We start from the raw sequence: 20838 nt of genomic DNA on the forward strand, positions 1-20838 counted from the left end.
GTGCAAAGCATCTTCTTGTCTTCTGACCTTGAAGTGCTTCTGAGCGTGATACCATCAGAACTTCAGTGCTACTGCTTCTGATCTCAAGTTCTTCTGATGCTTCCATAGACCCATGTTCTGATTCTGCCTTGACCATCTTCTGATGTCTTGCCAGACCATGTTTTGATGTTGCATGCTGAACCTTCTGAGACAAAGCTTCTGAGCGCTGATTTGTGCATACTCTTTATATATTTCCTGAAATGGAAATTGCAATGTATTAGGGTACCACATTATCTCACACAAAATTCATATCCTTGTTATCATCAAAACTAAGAATATTGATCAGAACAAATCTTGTTCTAACACACATTAGCCATCCCAGTCCTGCGTAAGGGATGTTCTTCTTTTGACGAGTTTTTAAAGCTGCTTCGTCAGTCAGTAGGATTTTTAGCCATTAGCCATGCCTCACGCAACTTCTCCCTGGTGTTAACATTTAAATCTATATAGACAAGTGTACTTTGTAATGAAATTCATAAGATGCGAATGCATATGTCTGTCTTGAAAGTTTAAAAACATTTTTGAGTAAAACAAAGTTTTTTTTTTTTGTAAGAAAGTGATATCAACTCAAGAGTTATAGTAGACCTTAAGGAGTCGGGATACCTTTGGTAACGATATGCTTTCTAACTAACCATGCTTCAGTTAGGACTTTTAAGGGTTGTAACGTGGTCTGGTTCACGGTTTAAAGAAACAAAGGATAGAGGCTCAAAGTTTATTTGTACCCATCCCCATCTTCGTGATGTTCTCCAGTCCTACGCTCAGTTAACTATGTGTTTAAGTTCCAAAAGACTTTGGGAATTGTAATATGATGGTTCAAAAACCAAAAGTTTATTTACAAAGGCAGTCATTTTCCTTGTGAGGTTTCTTTTTGTCGAGGTATGTAGTGACCTCTTTTCGACTTTGTTATCCTTAACTTTTGCCTGAACTATTCATTTTAAAACTACAGTCAGCGAGACGCCCCAATTTTGCCTAAGTCTCCTTAATAGGTTTTGACTTAGCAGGCCCTTGCATTGCTTTCTTTTTCTTTGCGGACATTGACTGTCGGACTTAATGATGACGGGGAACCATCGGTGATTATGTTCAAAGGAACAACTTGGAATAATTAAGTTAACTGAGCAACTACCCTACCCCAGGTTATGTATTAAGGGTTTTATTTTATATGAAGGAAAACTCTTACTTCTTTAGGCTCAAAGGGGTTGACAAGGGATTAACATCCTTATATCTCCATTATTTAGGAATTGAAACAATGCATGTACATCGTCAACACGGTTTGTTCGAAAGTGTAATGTATGAAATTGTGGTATCGTTTTCGTCATTCTCCCTCTAAAGGTGTACGATTTTAACGAGAGTTGAATATCACAAAGAAGAAAACCAAGTAAAGACACAGTTTTAAATATAGTGATAACACTAGGAATGAATCAAGACAAACGTAAGCAATGCATTAATGATTGTTGTAAAGTACATAGCATATGTCATAAGACTAATGTTTAAACAAACGGAAAGAAATTGCGAATGAAAACAAAACTAATGATCTAAGAAATCCTCCTTCTAGCCACCTATGGCACTGGACTTGCGAGGATCTTCAAACTCAATGAGCCCTTCTTCAATCAAATCTTGGATCTTGTGCTTCAACGGCCCACAATCCTCTGTATCATGACCAGGACTATCTGAATGATAAGCGCACCTAGCATGATGCTTGTACCCGGGAGCGGGGTTAGCTGGAGCTGAGTATGGAGGCAGCAGAGTTATAAAGTTCTGACTGAGCAGATGTTGCAGAGCTTGAGACAGCGGCATGTGCAATGGGGTAAACGATCGTTTCGGCTTGGACCTCCAGGGGCGTTGGCCACCCTGTTGTTTTTGCTGATCCTTCTGTTGTACTGCTGGGGTCTGATTAACCAGGATTGCTCCAACGGTGTTGGGTTCCTTTTTTCCGTCATATGACTTCTTTGTGTGATAGGAACCTGAGGGTGCCCCTTGTATCTTCCCGTTTTTGATTCCATCTTCAATCCTCTCACCAATGACTACCAAGTCCGAGAACCCTGAAGATATGCTTCCGACCATCTTGTCGTAGTATGGTCCTTGCAAGGTGCTCATAAATATGTCCACCAATTCTTTTTCCATTAGGGGAGGTTGGACTCGAGAAGCCATTTCCCTCCACCTTTGGGCATACTCCTTGAATGATTCATCCTTCTTCTGTGACATGTTTTGTAATTGCATCCGATTGGGTGCCATGTCCAAGTTGTACTTGTACTGCTTCAAGAATGTGTTAGCCAGATCATTCCAGCTTCGGACAGAAGACTTCTCTAATTGCATGTACCAGTCAATAGACGCTCCGCTTAAGCTTTCTTGAAAGAAATGTATCATTATCTTTTGATTGTGGGCGTAGGCAGCCATTTTCCGCACATACATGCGCAAGTGATTCCTCGGACATGTGAGTCCTTTGTATTTCTCGAAACCCGGAATCTTGAATTTGCGAGGGATAGTCAAGTCTAAGACCAAACTCATTTCGAAGGCATCCACATCGAAGGCATCGTATCCTTCTACCACTTTTAGTCTCTCTTCCAGCGCCTTGATTTGTTCACTGTCCTTGGAGTCTTCCCTAGAGTCGGGATTAGACTGTTGCGTCTGAGGTGCTTGGTCTGTATTGTCCACCTCCTGCACTCCGTATTGTAGATCCAGGTAATCTTCGTCCTTAGGGACATTGTAAGCAGGAATGCGAACTGTGCGGGTTGTCCCTTTTGTTTGTAGAGTGGGGACAAATCCTTCTTGGGAGGTTTCTCCTTTCTCTTGGAATTGGATAGCTCTCCTAACAGAGCGGGCCTGAGGTCTGTCCTTAGCCGGGCCAAAGCCTGAAACAAATCCTAGCGGCGGGTTTTCGTCGTTGGGGATCTCATCCTAAACCAGGGTATCCCTAGACTGAACCTCTTTTGCTTTTTCTTGTTTATCCAGGAGGGCCTTCATGAATTCTAACATCTGAGTCATACCTCCTTTAACTTCCTCCATACTAACCTTCAGTTGATCCACTTCCTCACGAAGGGCGGCTTGATTCTGTTCTAGCTAATCCATTGATTTCTTTTGCTGAAATCTCGTTTGATAAGACGATCGGGATGTTAGGTTATCCTTCCCAATGGTCCCTTGTTCTGGAGATAGAAGAGAAATCTTCTCTTAATGCCATGAAAATGACGTGTATGCCATGCATGATGTGCATGATATCCTTTTTTCTTTCTTTTTTTTTTGAATAAAATATGATGCAAGAATGCCCATGATGTATGATGAATGGAAAAAGAAATAATAAAAAATAATGATCAACACATATATATACATATATCACATAATCACATAAGTTCATAGGTTCGACGTAGCGGCTCTTAGTAGCCAACCCTTTTATAGGGGGGTTCTAGAAGGTCTCATGGGGTCGTTCGTAGCCTCCGAGACTTTTTGTCTCTTCGGATTTTAGAACAACTCATTTTATCCATGAGGTTCGAATTTTTGGGGTAGGTTCTCGGAGAGATCAGCCAAGTATCCAGTCCTGCCCTCAACAAAGTCAAGCCTCGTTTTGGACATTTCCGAATACTCAACCCACTCCGAGTGGAGTTATCAATGAGACTCGTAGGCGATTCATGTCCCCTATTGATCTCAAAGTTAACTCCCACACTTAGGGTTTTAACATTACATAATATGTCAGCAGTGCATATAAAAATATGACAATTAGGCAATTAAATATAAATATATTAGCATAAACAATTAAATATAAACACATTATAAACAATTAAATATTTTTTAGATAAAAAACAAATAAACAATTTTTTAAAAAAAAATAAAAAAAATAATTACAAACCCTAAAAAAGGCGAATTAGCCAAACCCTAAAAAGTTGTCAAACCTAAACCCTGCCAAAACCTAAAACCTATAGGAGCATAGTATTCACCATTCAAGTTATCCCCAGCAGAGTCGCCAGCTGTAGCAACCTGCCCTAAAAATTAATGTTTAGAGTCGCCACCTATTCTGAAGGGAGAATAGGAAACCCTACGCAGTATAGAGATCGGGGTAAGATACTATATTCAGGTCGAGGGAAGGTGTTAGGCACCCTCAACCCTTTCCTAAAGGCTAACATTTCAAAGATAAAGGTTTATGGCAAGGTTTATAGCTAAGGCATTGAATAGGGGGAAAATTGAGATTTTTGGGAGGGGGACTCGCCTTGGTTATCCAAGTGCCTACGTATCTCCTTAGGGAGAATCAGAGTCAACGTAGTTCGGGGAAGGGTTGTACGCCTTAGGATTAGAATTGAAGGTGTTTGAAATTGTTTGTGCTTTGAAAAGCGTTTTTGAATTGTCTAATTGATAAGGATGAAAATCCCTAGTCGAATATTGTGGTTTTGAAAGGTTTGAGAAGTGTTTTAGGACGTGGGCGTACAACCCTGATTTGATTTAGCACTATTAACCGCAACGATCAATAGATTCGATCGCCATAGTTAAAAGATTGAAATTGCATCACTACCAATTTTAATCGATTGATTCGATTATCACTAATAATGAATTAAGGTATTTTTTAATAATTTTATGAATAATTAGTTTGTATCGTTACCCCTCGTAATCGATTGATTCGATTAAAAAGAATAGCGAATTAGAATAAGGAAAATAGAAAGATTAATCATCGCGACTAATAAGATAGTCAAAACCATTTAATCAAATAGAAATTAATTGTATTTTAATTAAATACATTTTAATTAAAATTATTGTTGACCATAGCGATTAATCGATTTAATCGGAACGAACAACAAATTGACATTTTTAATATTATTATCATGTACTAATTTATTTATAAAAATAAATATTATTACATAAATAAATATATTAAAAGAGATTAATTAAAATAAATAATTAATTAAAATTATTATAGTTTATTTGGATTGGGATTTGATGTGGTTGTTAGTGTGGTAAATGGTATGGGGAATAAATCTGGAGCGTGTGATCTAGATGGATTGAGGTTGAATGGTTCAGATTTTGAGAGTCTATGATGAACCCCATGATGGTGTATGCGCAGGATCAGGAATTAGAAATCTCAGAAAAAATAATAGCAAGGGCCAGGGATCGAACCCTGGACCCTTGGTATAACCCCCAAACGCGCTTACCAACTCAGCTGTGTCGTTGATGTGTTAACAAAACATCCTGAATGAAATAAATAAAAAAAACAAACATACACATGGTAACGCGCGCGAAATTCAAATTCGCCAATACCGTGAGGACACCTAGTCATCGTCCCCAACCAGACCTGCAAATCACACATATATTCTGCTACGATTTTGCTACGAACACATTCGTAGCCTTTTAACCCTGCAATACCAAAACCATGCATACGCAACAGAAACGTTTCGCGACACTCTCAAACTCTTCGTCCAGATAATACGAATTCAATGGTGTTCTCAATTGACCCTAATTTTATCCCTAACCAGAAAGCCCCAAATCTAATTTATGAACCCTAATTCGGCCGATAATGGTGAATCATGCCAAACACGCCCAGAAACCCAATTAATTATTCAGGAACGTTCACAATCATCACACAAATCATAATACACAAACAAATTAACATATGAATGCTTCAATCATGCAAATCGAGCAAAGTTTCAGAAAGACCTACCTTGGCTTATAGGAGATTATTCTGGGGTTGTTGGGGTCGAGTGATGATCCACACAGGTTCAGAATGATCCAAGGAATCTTTTGACACCTTTAAATCTCTTTGCAACGACCTAATTCCTCCAAACCGAATTTGAGTTTTGGATGGATTTTTTTGTTCTTGGCTGCACTCTTTCTTTCCAGAATTTTTTTCCTCCATTCGTGTGGCCTCCTTTAGATACTTATAGGCAATGAATTAGGTCAATAAAAACAGTCAAAAACCTCTTTGAATCCAATCTTGTAAGTTTGAGAAGATTGACTTTATTCTTGAATAATAACTTTCTATTTTGGCCAAATTTGTACCAATTCTTTCCTCAATCAATATTCCACGAAATTATATTATATTTGGCCATAAATGTTGATTGGAATTGGCCTATGTAGATATTTTAACACAATATTTGATTTTTTTACTTAATTAAATCATTAAAATGAAATAAAAAATCATATTAAATCAAATAATAGGTTAAATTTCGTGGCATTTTGTTTTGGGCATGCTAATGACTTGTGGACCAAGTTTGTATCATAAAACCATAGGCCCATTTGCAGAATTTTTCAATTTGAACCTTCTTTTTTCACATTTGGTTCTCCAAAATCACCCAACTTTGATCAATCATATCTCACTCAATTTTTAAGCTATGAGGGAGTTCTAAGACTTTTTGGAAACCTCAAGAGGTCCTCTATAAGCCACTTTGGAATATATTTTTCATTTGCAGCTTTTATCTTGACCATATCCTCTTTGGGAAAAAACTGCTTTTGGAGGATGCCTGAAAATGACCTGTAATCTTTTGCCCTGTATCTCCCAAATGAATCATTTCTAGCCCTAGCTTGTGAGAGACAAAGTTGTAGAGAATCCAATTTCCTTCAAAATAGGCTTTGAGTGGGGCATTTTTGATGTTCCATGTGAAAGTTATGCCCAGTCAAAGTTGGGTTGACTTTCTCCTAAGAAACCCTAATTTGAACCTTTTTGTATTTGTTCATCTCTGAGTTTCTATTAATGGAATCATGATCAATCCTTGATCAAATGATGGTTATAATTCACATACTTGATGTTGACCAAAATTGGGAGGCTTTGACTATGCTCTGATTATGGTTGACTTTTAGGCCAAACCAGTTGGCTGTGGATCATCTGGAGTTTTGAATGAGTAATCTTTGGGGCTGAACCTTTGAACTTTGAATCATTATGAATGGAATAAGGGAGGCAAATTTTGGGGTATGACATTACCAACCAACTATGAAATTAATATTATCTCATCAATCTCAACTTACCGCATACCAACAATAATTCAACTCTATGAATTATATATCAAATAGTACACAACATTCACAACGTATTGATATTAATCCACATAATAGAAACAATATTCAATTATGACTCACAAAATACAATTAACACTAGTAAATCATACTATTTCATGTTAATTAATATTGCCAACAAAATATAAGAATATACTTCTAAACCAAGTATCAATTCATTAGTATTTAACCAAAAATACAATTACGGTCAACTTTCCAAAATACCGTAAGTTACCGACAAACAAATAATCAATTCAATATCTATTATATTCCAATCAATTTTACTTATTGAAATTAATTTAACTATTAAGTAAATCAACTAATTAATAATTACACTACATTAGTTCCAAGTTACTAATTCATTTTCTATTCCAAAACCAATATTTAATATAAGAAAAATATTTAAATCAACACTATTTCGGTCGGTTCGTAAATATCACATTTTCAACAAAATAACATCATCATATTAATCTACTAATTAAACTTAGTTACCACGTAAATTTTCATTAAGTTCCGGATAACTAATTATACCGCTTAATTCGGCTATTCGATCAAACGAGACTGTTTCTATTGTATTTCAGTTTATAACGGTTCATTTCTATTATGTGTTCCATTATATATATAATTTGTTCATTTCATATTTTCATTTCATAAATATGGTTACATTTCCATTATATATATATATATATATATATATATATATATATATATATATATATATATATATATATATATATATATATATATATATATATATATATATATATATATAGGGCATATCATATGAGAATGACATATTTATATGAGAATGTGAGAATGAATCTGAACCATTGAATTTTAAAATAAATGGTGGAGATTATGGGTGAATCTTTTTTTTCTCTTTCCTACTTCATTTATTTCAAGATGCAGGAGAGAGAAAAAAAAGATTCATCCATAATCTCCACCATTTATTTTAAAATTCAATGGTTTAGATTCATTCTCACATTCTCATATAAACATGTCATTCTCATATGATATGCCCTATATATATATATATATATATATATATATATATATATATATATGCTCCTTAAGAAACAGTAAGCAATCATGAATAGAACATACACTACAAAAAATATGCTCTGCAGCGACGTGGGAAACACGTCGCAACATGAAATATCACGTGGCAACAAAAAAGTAGCGACGTGGGCCACTACGTCGCAGGAGACAAAGTGGCAACTTGTAGCGACGTGGAGACCACGTCAGAAAGTAGCGACGTGCCTCCCACGTCGCAACAAGGAAACATGGGGAACATCCATCTGCACACACAACAGGCGTGGCAGGTGTGGGACAGTGTGTTTGCTGACCAATGTAGCGACGTGATTACCACATCGCTACATTAAATGCTTTTTTTTTTTAAAATTTATTCACCCTAGATTTGTTTTGTTTTATATATTTTTTATAATTAATTAATATATAATAAAATATATATAATAAAATATATATAATAAAATATATATAATAAAATTTATATAATAAAATTTATATAATAAAATTTATAAAATAAAATTTATATAATAAAACCTATAAAATAAAATTTATATATTAAAATCTATAAAAACTAATTTATATAATAAATTTGTATAAAATAAATTCATATAATAAACATTATATAATAAATTCAATTAATTAAAACTAAAAATTTAAAACTAATACTGTTATGAATTAAAATGTAGAATATTTTACATAAAAATAAATTAAAAATAAATAAAATACAAAATGTTTTCAAGACGCATCATCCGGAAAATAATTATCCGGATTAAAATCATCAGCCACCCCGTCATCCTCCGGCTCTTGAGGAGGAGCACTACTGTAATTTCCACCTCCTTGCATAAACCGTCTCATCTGCTCCTCCATCTCAGCTTGCTTCTTCATAATGCCCTCCATCTGTCGCGCATGCTGCTCCTCCATATCAGCCTGCTTCTTCCGCATCATCTCGATCTGGGCCTCACTTTCGCGTCTCGCTAATTGCCTTACTAATTCAGTTTGTTCCTGTGTCAGATTTGGTTGACGCGATCCACCCTCTCCATCCTGAAGTCTTTGAAACAGATTGCGGTCACCACGTCTATAGCTGGCCGCCAAATTTCCAGCACCAAAAAAGCAACCATTAGGTCCTTTTTCTTTAATAACCTCACACCAGATATAGTGATCAACATCCGCATTTAGCGGCTCCCCCTCTGCTGGCATGAATTGAGGATTATTTTCCAGAAAAATGGCAAGTCGCCTATCATAATCTTCCTGCACAGATATTCAATAAAAAATGTAAGTTAAATATTTAAATGCATATTTAATTAGTCAATTAAAATATATTAAAAAGTTGCCACGTGATTTTCACGCCACAACTTATGATTTGCCACATGATTTTAATGTGGCAATTTATCAATTGCCACATGAAATTCACGTCACAAATTTTGTATTAATTTAAAAAAAATAAACAACGTAAATTTCACTTACAAGATACAACTTCGTGCGCTCGTCGACAAAACCTCCCGATCTCCTTGTCCGGGTCCTCGAAATCAGCTCAGGCATCAATGGTTTTCTCCCCAACTCCTTAGCCTAAATAATATAATTAAAAAGAATTAGTAAAATATATTATGAATAAAGATGTAACTTAAAAAATTTAAAATTTTTACCAATCGTCGGGCATGCTCGGCGGTGCTAATACTTCCAACTGTGTTGACACAACCGCCCTTTTCAGATGCCCTCATCTTCTTAAAAGTTTCTGATTTAGCCCGGAATTCTGGACTCCTCCAATATGTAACAAGATCATGAAAAACCTCCTCGCCTATCCAGTTAGGACGGATGCCATGAAGCTCATGATTCTCCCTTACTCTCCGCAGCATATCAGACATTCTTTTAGAGCATCTGGTGTTGAAAACTTTCTGAACACTTTTTTCACTCAAAGGATCCCACACACATTTCTCCTGCAATAATGTATGACATTAAAATAAAATGTTAAGTAATTATAATGAGAATTTTATTTAAATAACTATAACTAAAACAATAAATTAAATGCATAACATATATAAATAACAATACCTTAAACATTCTAAACCATTCATCTTTATTTTTGACGTCCCCATAGCTCTTAAAAGCTGATTTATACATCTGCTGAATTATATAGCTAACAACCCTAGCAGCTGTCCGACTCGGCGTAAAACTGAAACAAAAAATGAAAATGTTAGATATAAATTTATAAAAAAAATGAAAAAGTATACATACTATAAAAGTTTTTAAATAGGAAACTTACTTGCTTCCTTCGGGCTGAATCCAAAATCTGCCGTCAATCACATGAATCTCATCAGGATCATCCCTCCCACGAAGATCAGCTCCATCTATCTCATCAACTGCCTCATCAACCTCACGTGCTGGTACATGTGTGGGATGTGGGGTGCGTGAGCCTCCAACCTGTGTGGGGCGTGGACTAGGAGATCGTCCAGCCTGTGTCGGACGTGGACGGGGAGATCGTCCAGCCTGTGTGGGGCGTGGACTAGGAGATCGTCCAGCCTGTGTCGGAGGTGTACTACTGGATCCTCCCGTATGCTGAAAGGAGGAAGTCATCTGCATGGGATATGAGAAACCAGATCCTCCAGTATGCTGGAAGGATGAAGGCATGCCAGTATGGGCGAATGGAAAGCTGGGCGGGGGCACACCAGTATGTGTGAATGGAAAGCTAGGTCCTGCCGCCTGCTGGAAGGATGGGGGCACACCAGGATGCTGGAAGGATGGCGGTACCGCTGAGTACTGGAAGGATGGTGGTACCCCAGACGGGAATGTGTGGGAGGAGAGTAATGGGGTAAAAGCCTGAGTACTGGCTAAAGACATATGATCAACACTCTGAGGGCGGGAAGACACGGCCATGGGAGGCGCCTCACATACTACTATCCTCGGACGTTGGGACTTCCTACCACTATCTTTACTCTTAGGTGGCATGTTACCTATTTTATTATTCACCAACAAAGATAATAAATTCATTAAGATCAATATATATTCATTAACACATAAATAGATATTCATTAACACATAAATAGATATTCATTAACACATAAATAGTTATTCTTTAACACATAACTAGATATTACTTAACACATAATTAGATATTACATTCAATGTTTAGTTATTCTTCATCTTCGCTATCCATATCATTCTCTTCATCATTCTCTTCATCATTCTCTTCGTCATTCTCTTCGTCATTCTCTTCATCATTCTCTTCGTCATTCTCTTCATTATTGTCATCGGATTCAAACTCTTCATCATTCTCTTCATCCACATTATTTTCAACCAACAATATAGATGCATCAACTTGATGTCCCTCAACAGTTGTGTCATTCAAACTTGTAATGTCTTCAGCTGCAACCACTTCATTAATTTGATCAACATCATCAACTTGATAGGCAACATCTTCTACTTGATCTCCGTTTTCAATATGACCTTGGGGTTTTGTTTTTATTACAACACACCATCCTCTTTTACGTGTCACAAATGAAGGATAAGGTACATAATAAACTTGCCTAACAATATTTGACATTATGAAAGGATCATACTCTTTGTATTTCCGGTTCATTTGAATCTCAACAGTACCGTATGACCTGTCTATTTTGGTGCCTCTACTTGGATCATACCATTCACAATAAAACAAGACAACTTTATTTTCTGAATCCATGTAATGGTATACCAACTCGTAGATATGTTTAATAACTCCATAAAAGTCATCTTCACCACCATCTGTAACTCCTTTTACAAATACACCACTGTTTATGGTTTTTTTCCCTTCAGTCCATGCCTCAGTGTGAAACTTATATCCGTTCACGAAGTATGTGTGCCAATCATTTGCGCTTTGGATAGGGCCTTCTGCTAAGTTTCTCAAATGGAGTATTTCTGGAGTTGGTGGAAACACGGTAGACAATCTTTGCTTGAACCATAAGGGAAATTGAGCATGAATGACGCCGGATGTTGACTGTACACCGGTACTATGAAAATAGGCATTGTTAAATTCCCTACAAAATATACAGCATAAGTTAAATAAGTTTGGTATACAGACATTGTCAACAAAGGTAAAAAAACTATTGGGTAAACTTACTCAAGGTATTGTTTAACTTCAACGCAGTTGATCAAGACATGGACATGTGCGGATTGCATTTCTTTCTGGGTCAACCAATGCACACTCTTCTTTCCAGAAGGTCGACCTGGAAGACCGAATACCGATAAGGTGAATTGACTCCTCTGGTTGACATTTACCGGATTCCGTATGGTTCTAGGAGTTAACATCAAGTGATTGAAATAATGACTGCAAAAATGTGATGTTTCTCGATGCAGGTAATGTGCACATATAGAACCTTCAACTCTTGCTTTATTCTTCACTGATCGCTTTGAATCACCCATGAACCTTTCAAACGGATACATCCACCTATATTGAACTGGTCCACCAAGAAAAGCTTCATATGCAAGATGCACAGGTAAATGTTCCATGGAGTCAAAGAAACCAGGCGGAAATACTTGTTCCAACTTACAAAGAATGATTGCAATGTTTTGGTCCAACTTCATGATGTCTTCCACTTTTAAAGATGACGCACAAATATCTCTAAAAAACTGACTAATTTCAGTTAGTGGATCAAGAACATGTTTGGGTAGCGAGCCAAATGCAATTGGTAACAATTGTTCCATGAAAATGTGACAATCGTGACTTTTCATTCCATGCAACTTCCCAGTGTTAGGGTCAGCACACCTTGATAAATTTGATGAATAGCCATCGGGCATTCTCAAATCTTTTAGCCATCGACAAACAGCTTTAGCTTCTTGGGAAGTCAGAGTGAAACAAGCCTTGGGTTTTAATAACTTTCCATTCGGTAGAGGCCTCAACTCCAACTCTCTTCTGTTACACCATTTTTCCATGTCTTGTCTGGCCTTTTCATTATCTTTCGTTTTGCCTTTCACATCCATCACTGTGTTAAATACATTATCAAAAAAATTCTTCTCAATATGCATAACATCTAGATTATGGCGCAACAAGTTATCCTTCCAATATGGGAGGTCCCAAAATATACTTCTTTTTGTCCAATTGTGCGTGACTCCGTATCCTTCAATTCGGCATTCTTTGCCAGTATCTGTAAATTTTGGTAGCTCACTAACTTTTTCCCATATAGCCCATGGTGACAATCGAGGCGGAGGCGCATCTTTCACTCGTACATCTTTTTTAAAGTTTGTCATGTTTCTTCTATAGGAGTGATTTCGTGGTAGGAATCTGCGGTGACAGTCAAACCACGAGCTTTTCCCACCTTTATCCAACGTGAACCCTTTGTTGTTTCCCATGCAATGCGGACAACCCATTTTGCCATGCGTACCCCAACCAGACAACATGCCATATGCTGGAAAGTCGTTGATGGTCCACATCAATGAAGCTCGCATCGTAAAGTTTTCTTTACGTGATATATCATAAGTCCATTCTCCAATCCACAATCTCTTCAAATCATCAATTAAAGGTTGTAAATACACATCAATTCCTGCTTTTGGACTCGAAGGTCCTGGAATGACGCACGTCAAAAACATGTATGGTTTTGTCATGCACATCTCAGGAGGGAGGTTGTAGGGGGTTACAATAACTGGCCAACAAGAATATGCAGTTCCCGACCCTTGGACATATGGAGTAAATCCATCAGAGCATAATCCCAACCTGACATTTCTAGGTTCTGCGGCAAAATCAGGATGCATCCGATCAAAGTGCTTCCATGCCTCGCCATCAGATGGATGCCGCATAGTGCCTGGACTTGTGTTATTTGTGTGATGCCATGTCATTTGACTTGCACTGTGCATTGAAGCAAACATTCTTTTTAACCTTGGTATTATCGGAAGATAAAACATGGACTTTACTGCTACACGGTCTTGATTAGTGTTAACGGCTCTACTTGGAACTTTATATCTTGGACTCATACAAAACTTACATTCCTCCAACAACCCATCTTGAGTACCAAACTCATTGTCGTAGAACAACATACAGCCATTAATGCAACAATCAATCTTTCTTACTCTTAAGCCCAACTTCGACACCAACTTCTTTGCTTCATAAAATGTTGTAGGCAAGTTGTCTTTCATTGCAGTTGAGTCCAACATCATCTTTACGAAGAATTCCAAACACTTATCAGGAACATTCCAATTTGCCTTGGCGGCCAACAATCTCACACACATTGATAACTTTGAGTCAGACGATCCATCAAACAACGGCGTATTCATCTCATTCAACAACTGATAAAATTTCTGCGCTTCCTCATTCGGCATCTCTTCCCCACCAAAATCTTCAGGCTCATCATAAGTCACGTTCACACCAAAAGCATCCTCAACCATGTCACCAATCAGATTAAAGTTTTCCTCATATTCCACAGGCGGCCGACTACTTGAAGCATGAGAGTTGCTAGTCTCTGGTACGTTACTAGGCATTTCTTCACCGTTAAACGTCCAAACCCAATAATTTGCTATGAAACCCCTTCTATGCAAATGAGCTGTTATTTCCTGTGGGTCACTAATTATTGGTCTACATTCACATTTAAGACAGGGACACCTAACTCCTCCTTCGCTTCGACATAATTCCTGAGCAAACGCCCAACTGATAAACCCTTCAACTCCTACTATAAAATTGGGTTTAAGTCCCATTCTTCCTGGAAATGTTCTATCGTACATCCAACTACGATAATACCGATAGTATTCCATACTGCAAATTTATACAATCGTTGTTATTTTGAGTTAGAATACTAATCAACTTGATATTATTCTTAGACGTATACTACGCATGTTATATTTAATAAAAATACTACTAATATTTTTAACTACACATGTTATATTAAAAATACTACTATTAAATATTTTTAACTACGCGTATTTAAAATACTACTATTAGAAATACATGTTATATTATTTATTTTAAAAATACATATATAATATATATTATACTTTTAATATAATATTTTAATTTAAAAAAATGTATTTTCAATTTAATAACAATAACATATATTTCAATTTTAGAAATATACCATATAATCATATTATATTTTATTTTATTTTATACCATTTATAATATTTGGAGCATAAAAAATAATTTCATAAAAATCATTTTTATAATTTAAAATTTAATTTCTTAATTTGATATCCATTATTTTTTTTACACTATTACACTAAATATTTTCATCTCTTTTAATGATCACATATATGAATATACAATAAATTATTATTAAAGTAATTGATGTGTTCATCATTTGTTTATTTCTCTCGAATAAAAATTCCTTTTTAAACTAAATAGTAAATAAAGACAATTTTTTGAATAATTGGTCAATAATAACATATTTTATAAAAATATTTGGAGCATAAAAAATAATAAAAATAATTTATAAAAATATTTGGAGCATAAAAAATAATTTCATAAAAATCTTTTTTATAATTTAAAATTTATATTACATTTCTTTTTCTATTGCATATAATATTTACTTTATAGTAAATAGTAAATACTTTTCTGTTTCTATTGCATATATTCTACTTTTAATATATATTTTAATTTAAAAAAAATGTATTTCTAATATAATAACAATAACATAACATATATTCTTTTTCTATATATACTCTTTTTTAGTAATATTTAGTTTTTAAGAATAATATCATAAAATACATATATTTTATTTAGAAAATAAAAAACATATTTTAAAAATAAACCTAAACATTGTTCTATTAATTTTTAAAATTCTAAAATACATATATTTTATATTCTAAAATATCACAATAAAAAACCTAAACTAAACTAAACCTAATTACCACCTAAATAAATTCAGAAAATTCCATTTCTTTACAATAAAAATATTATCTAAATCTCCTCCTATACTAAATAAAATTACTAAATCACAGTAGAAAAAAATTCTTCAACAACACCAGTATAGAAAAAAATACTTCAACACCAGAATATATACAAATTTAATTTAAACTTAGACCAAATAAATTTATTTAGTTATAAAAAACAGAATATATATATTAAAATATAAAAAATTATACACAATAAAAAACAGAATATTTAAACAGAATATATATATAAAAAACAAAATATTTAAACAGAATATATATCACAATAAAAATAAAATATAAAAAATTACTAAAATACCTCTTCTTCAAATCTCCTTCACTCTTGTAGTACCTCTTCTTCACAATTCTTTAATCTTCAAACTTCAAACTTCAATCCTTCAAAAAATACTCTAAATTAATTTCAGAAATTTAAAAGTTCTAAAAAAATTAAATTATACAAATAAAAAATAAAATTAGTTACCTTTAGTGATATTTGAGAGGGAGGTTAAGACAACAATGGAGAAGAAAAGGGGAGGGGGAGTTGGAGTTGCAGCAATGGAGGGGGGGGGGAGTTGGAGTTGCGCTGAAGAAGAAGAAAAAAAGGGAAATGTGTTTGTGTTTATGTTACTGAATCTGGAACGCAAGGGTTTTGGTTTTGTGAAAAAATATATAAGGACATCAGCGACGTGATGACCACGTCGCTACTTTGCCAGGTGGATCCCACGTCGCTAAACTCAAACGGTCATAATAATAATGACACATCTGTAAAAGTGACAGAGTTATATTCCCAAGTAATACGTTGCGACGTGGGAGTAACGTCACTACTAAAATTCAAAAAATTTCAAATCTCCCACCAACTACAACGTTAAAGTTTGTATTTTTTTATTTTTTTCTTTTTATTAGCGACGTGTAACGCACCTCGCAACAGTTTTTTTAAAAAAGCAACCTCTGACACGTCTGATTATAACGTTGGATTGATTTTTTAATTATAAAAGTTTGTTGCGACGTGGGAAACACGTCGCAACTACCCACGTGTTAACCACGTCGCTACCTATGTCGCTGGGGAGGAGTTTTTTTTAAGTGATAACACATTTTGGATAGCATGTAGACGAGACAGTAAGTAGCTTAAGTTGCTTCAAATGAAACAGAAAATAAATAAATCACTGCACATAATGGAAATTAGCATTGAACAAAAGTAGTATAGGTTGAGTGGTGTGTTTCCTTTACACTTTACCTCATTCTACTGTTTCCAATATTAATCATTTCATAATTCATGGTTCACTTTCCATTGTAACACACCAATGTATATCATTCTAAGTAACAATTATGCAATATAACTAGGACAGTGCACGTATTGAAAACAGTAAGTGAATCAAATGTCATCCCACAAAGGGATTAGCTAGAAACGAGAATAACATGTTCAAAGTGGGGTGTCGACCGCCCCTTTTACCAGTGCTGAACATCATGGTCCTTAGTTTTTCCAATTTCTTACGTTTCCTCCCTTTCCAATATGCACACAAAATTTCATCATATTTTTCAAATCCAATTCCTATTTTCTACATAAAATTAATCTACCCATTGACCCAATCATACTAACCCATAATAATAAGGATTCTTCCCCTTACCTCTTCAATTTCTTCAAACCCTAGCTTTTGCTCTTCACCTCTCTTAGCCTCCTTTCTCCACTTTCTCTTCTCTTTAAAAAAAAAATCAGCAAATGAAATGGTAACTCCCCTTCTCATAAAACCCTTACTAACTTAATAACTTATTATCTTAATGGGCTTAAGAAAATAACACCCTCAATTTACTTCTACTTCTAATAAATAGGCCCAATTCGATAAAATAGAATAGTCCAATAAATAATATGCTCCAACAAATAATATTATTATCCTTAATATTATATTCTGATTAATCCAATTAAATCCGACTTTATCTCAAATATATAAAATCCAATAATAATATTATTTCTAATATTATTTCTCCAACATACTCCACTTTATTAATTCTTCGATTAACCGAATAAAACTCAACTTTACTTAATAATTCAAACATGTTTTTCAATAATACCGACGATCCAATTAATTATCAAACTTCGTCCAATTTAAGTAAATAAATCCTTATTTAATTTAATTAGCCAATTAATTAAATTCGGGTTGTTACAGTTTTAATGTTGGTTTTTGGGGTCTGCCATGGAAGTTGCAGAACACTTCTTCGCAGGGGTGTTTCCGAAGTTCATTTATGAAAACACCTCCATTCCCAGTTTCGGAAATGAACTTCCGAAGTGGTCCAGAAATGATTTTTTTTTAGTTTTTTCTATTGTCTCGCATTCTTATTGATTTCAATTGTTTTCAGGAACATGGCAGGCAACCAAGCACGCATCAGACAGGGTTGAGAGACCCAGACTGCGTCGGCAAGACGCGAGCGGGCGGCGCAACTGGCGTCGACGCAAGGACGGGGGCAGGGCCTAGGACGTGTGCGAGTTCCCGTGCAGATGGACGAGGGTACCTCTGCGTATGGATTGAGGAGTCGTCTGGCTCGGGTATCTTCTTCCCGCCAGCGAGAGGAGGAGGAGGAGGCAGTGACATACCACGAGGCGGAGGAGGTACCGGATGTTGACCCTCCACACAGGTAGGAGGAGGAGCAAGAGGAGGGCTACCCGGGAGGGCCCAATGACACTACCTTGCTGATTACATACCACGAGCACGTCGCTCGGCGTATCTGGGGGTAGAGGCATTTTTTATAATTTGCCCGACTTTATTATTTAACTGTTTTTAATTTAGCCGTTTATTCAACATTTTCTTACAAGTCGTATAACAACAGTGCAACGCAATGCTTCCGATGCGCAACTCTGATAATTCTTCATTAAGTCACTGCCTTGTTAAAACTCCGTCAACTGTATGGTTCACAAATTTTCAATCCAACACAGACTTTCCTTAATACTCATTTTCACATCGTTGTTTCACCTGTTACCTCCAAATCCTTCACCTTGCGACATTCGCTTGCACAAAACTCACCACTCCGAATTGTTCATTTCTTCCGACTCTTACTCAACCACTCCTCTTATCAAAATACACAAACTGGTGAGCGACTACCTTCGCGACGTAACATCAGTACTCTTTCTCTACTATTAAGATGGCAAGACAGATCTATAACATTCAGTACGATTGTCATCTACCATTAACAATGGATTGAGGGTGATCAGTTCCCCAATTTGTCAATTAGTATTCGACAACTGTCATACCCCAAAATTTGCCCATCATATTTAATCATATTTCAGTCCATTTGACTTTTCAAATGCTCAAAGATATACAAGCACGAAGCATGCAGCCTCTCTCCTAAACGACAATCCTCAAACTAGGGTTTTGATCTTCTCAAAGTAAAATCAGTTTCTGATACCTCAAGTGGACCCTATGGTCTTTCATATGCTTAGATAATACTCATATCAAGTTTCAAGCTCTGGTTCATAAGATTGCTCAGTCTACAGTTCAAATGATCAATAATCGACTGGTTGACCTAAAAAGGCAAACTATGGTCAAACCACAGTCAAAACTTCTGATTTTTGGTCAACATCCTCATTATGAAGTATAATTCATCATTTGATCAAGGATTGATCATGGTTCATCAAGAAAAGCTCCAAAATCATCAAAAACCAAAGTTTCTAAATTAGGGTTTTCAAAGGAAAAGTCAACTGAACTTTGACCAGCCATAACTTCCACATGGAACATCAGAAATTTCCCATCCAAAGCTCAATTTGAAGGAAATTAAATTCTATACAACTTTGTATCTCATATGCCAAGGCTAAAAATGCACCATTTAAGAGATATGATCCAAGAAATTATAGGTCCTTTTACAAGTCAACCAACAGTCATCTTTTTCAAATGAAGCATACATGAACATGGAAGTTTGAATTGAGATGAAACCAAAAGGAGGATTTAAAGGACATCTTTAGCTTTCTAAAATCGTCAATAACATCTCCATAGGGCTAAAATTGAGAGAGATACACATGGTTAAAGTTGGGTAAAATTGAGAAAATGCATGAAGTGCAAAGTGAATTATTTTGATCTTTTGAGTCCATGGGCCTAATTTTGGGATTCTAAACTTATCCATAGGTTAATTCAAGGCCCATAAATATATTATTTTATTTTTATGGATTTTATTTATATTTATGTGAATTTTCATTCATTTAAATGATAAATAAAATAAATAAAATATAAGATGAATATATTTAAATCAAAGACTTAGTTTCCAATCATCAAATCATCCAAATATGAATCAAATTTCGTGGTAAATGTGATTGGAAAGAGGTGAATATAATTGGAGCCAAAAGAGAAAGATTTTACGCAAAAAATCAATGAAATCTCTTCAAAATTTTCTCTCACCGATCAATATATATAGCCAATACACTCATTAGGGGAGGACGAAAAAAAGGAGGAGAGAGCTAGGGTTTACAAGTCACAAAAAATCAAGAAGAAGGGAGAAATTCGTTTTCTTGATTGTAGCCACTTTCAAGGCCAAGCGATCCTTCCAACCCTCTCTCCAGGTAATATAGGGTAAGTTTGGATCGTGGTGGAAGCCTCATAACGTATAGCATGAGTATGCCATGTTCATATTATTCCATGCATATTTAAATCCCGTTTGCCATGATTTAACATGTTTTAATCAAATCTAACTGCATATTTGAGTTTTATAGTTTATTTAGAGTAAGCCTGGATCGATGTGACGCTGCCATAACACGCAGGGAAGAATCCACCATTGTTAGGGCACGAACAAGCTTGTTCGTCGTTTTCATGGTTCTAGACGTTTTTATGCTAAACCGACTACATCATCATGTTCGCAGCCTTTGTTTTGATAGATCTGGGCTGTCCTTTTTGTTGTTTAACTCGTTTTGTGCAGGATGTAAGAACTGTAGAATTTGCTACGAATGCTTCATACAATGTCGCAGCGAAGACCAAGCAAAATCGTAGCTGAAATTCGTGCCCAATGAAG

At 35.5% G+C, this 20838-nt stretch overlaps 1 protein-coding gene across 1 annotated transcript; it reads right to left on the minus strand.

Annotated features, from left to right (window-relative positions):
- Positions 1-5169: 5169 nt before the first annotated feature.
- LOC131629607 (uncharacterized) lies at positions 5170-10718 on the minus strand. Its single transcript, XM_058900396.1, has 7 exons — positions 10289-10718; positions 10078-10198; positions 9672-9962; positions 9493-9594; positions 8991-9276; positions 5306-5367; positions 5170-5202 (listed from the first exon to the last, which is right to left on the minus strand). Exons 1-7 carry the CDS (start codon positions 10651-10653, stop codon positions 5170-5172), a joined length of 1260 nt encoding a protein of 419 aa, XP_058756379.1. The 5' UTR covers positions 10654-10718.
- Positions 10719-20838: the final 10120 nt, after the last annotated feature.

Source organism: Vicia villosa, unplaced genomic scaffold (assembly GCF_029867415.1).
Source record: "Vicia villosa cultivar HV-30 ecotype Madison, WI unplaced genomic scaffold, Vvil1.0 ctg.000585F_1_1, whole genome shotgun sequence".
Lineage (NCBI taxonomy): Eukaryota > Viridiplantae > Streptophyta > Magnoliopsida > Fabales > Fabaceae > Vicia > Vicia villosa.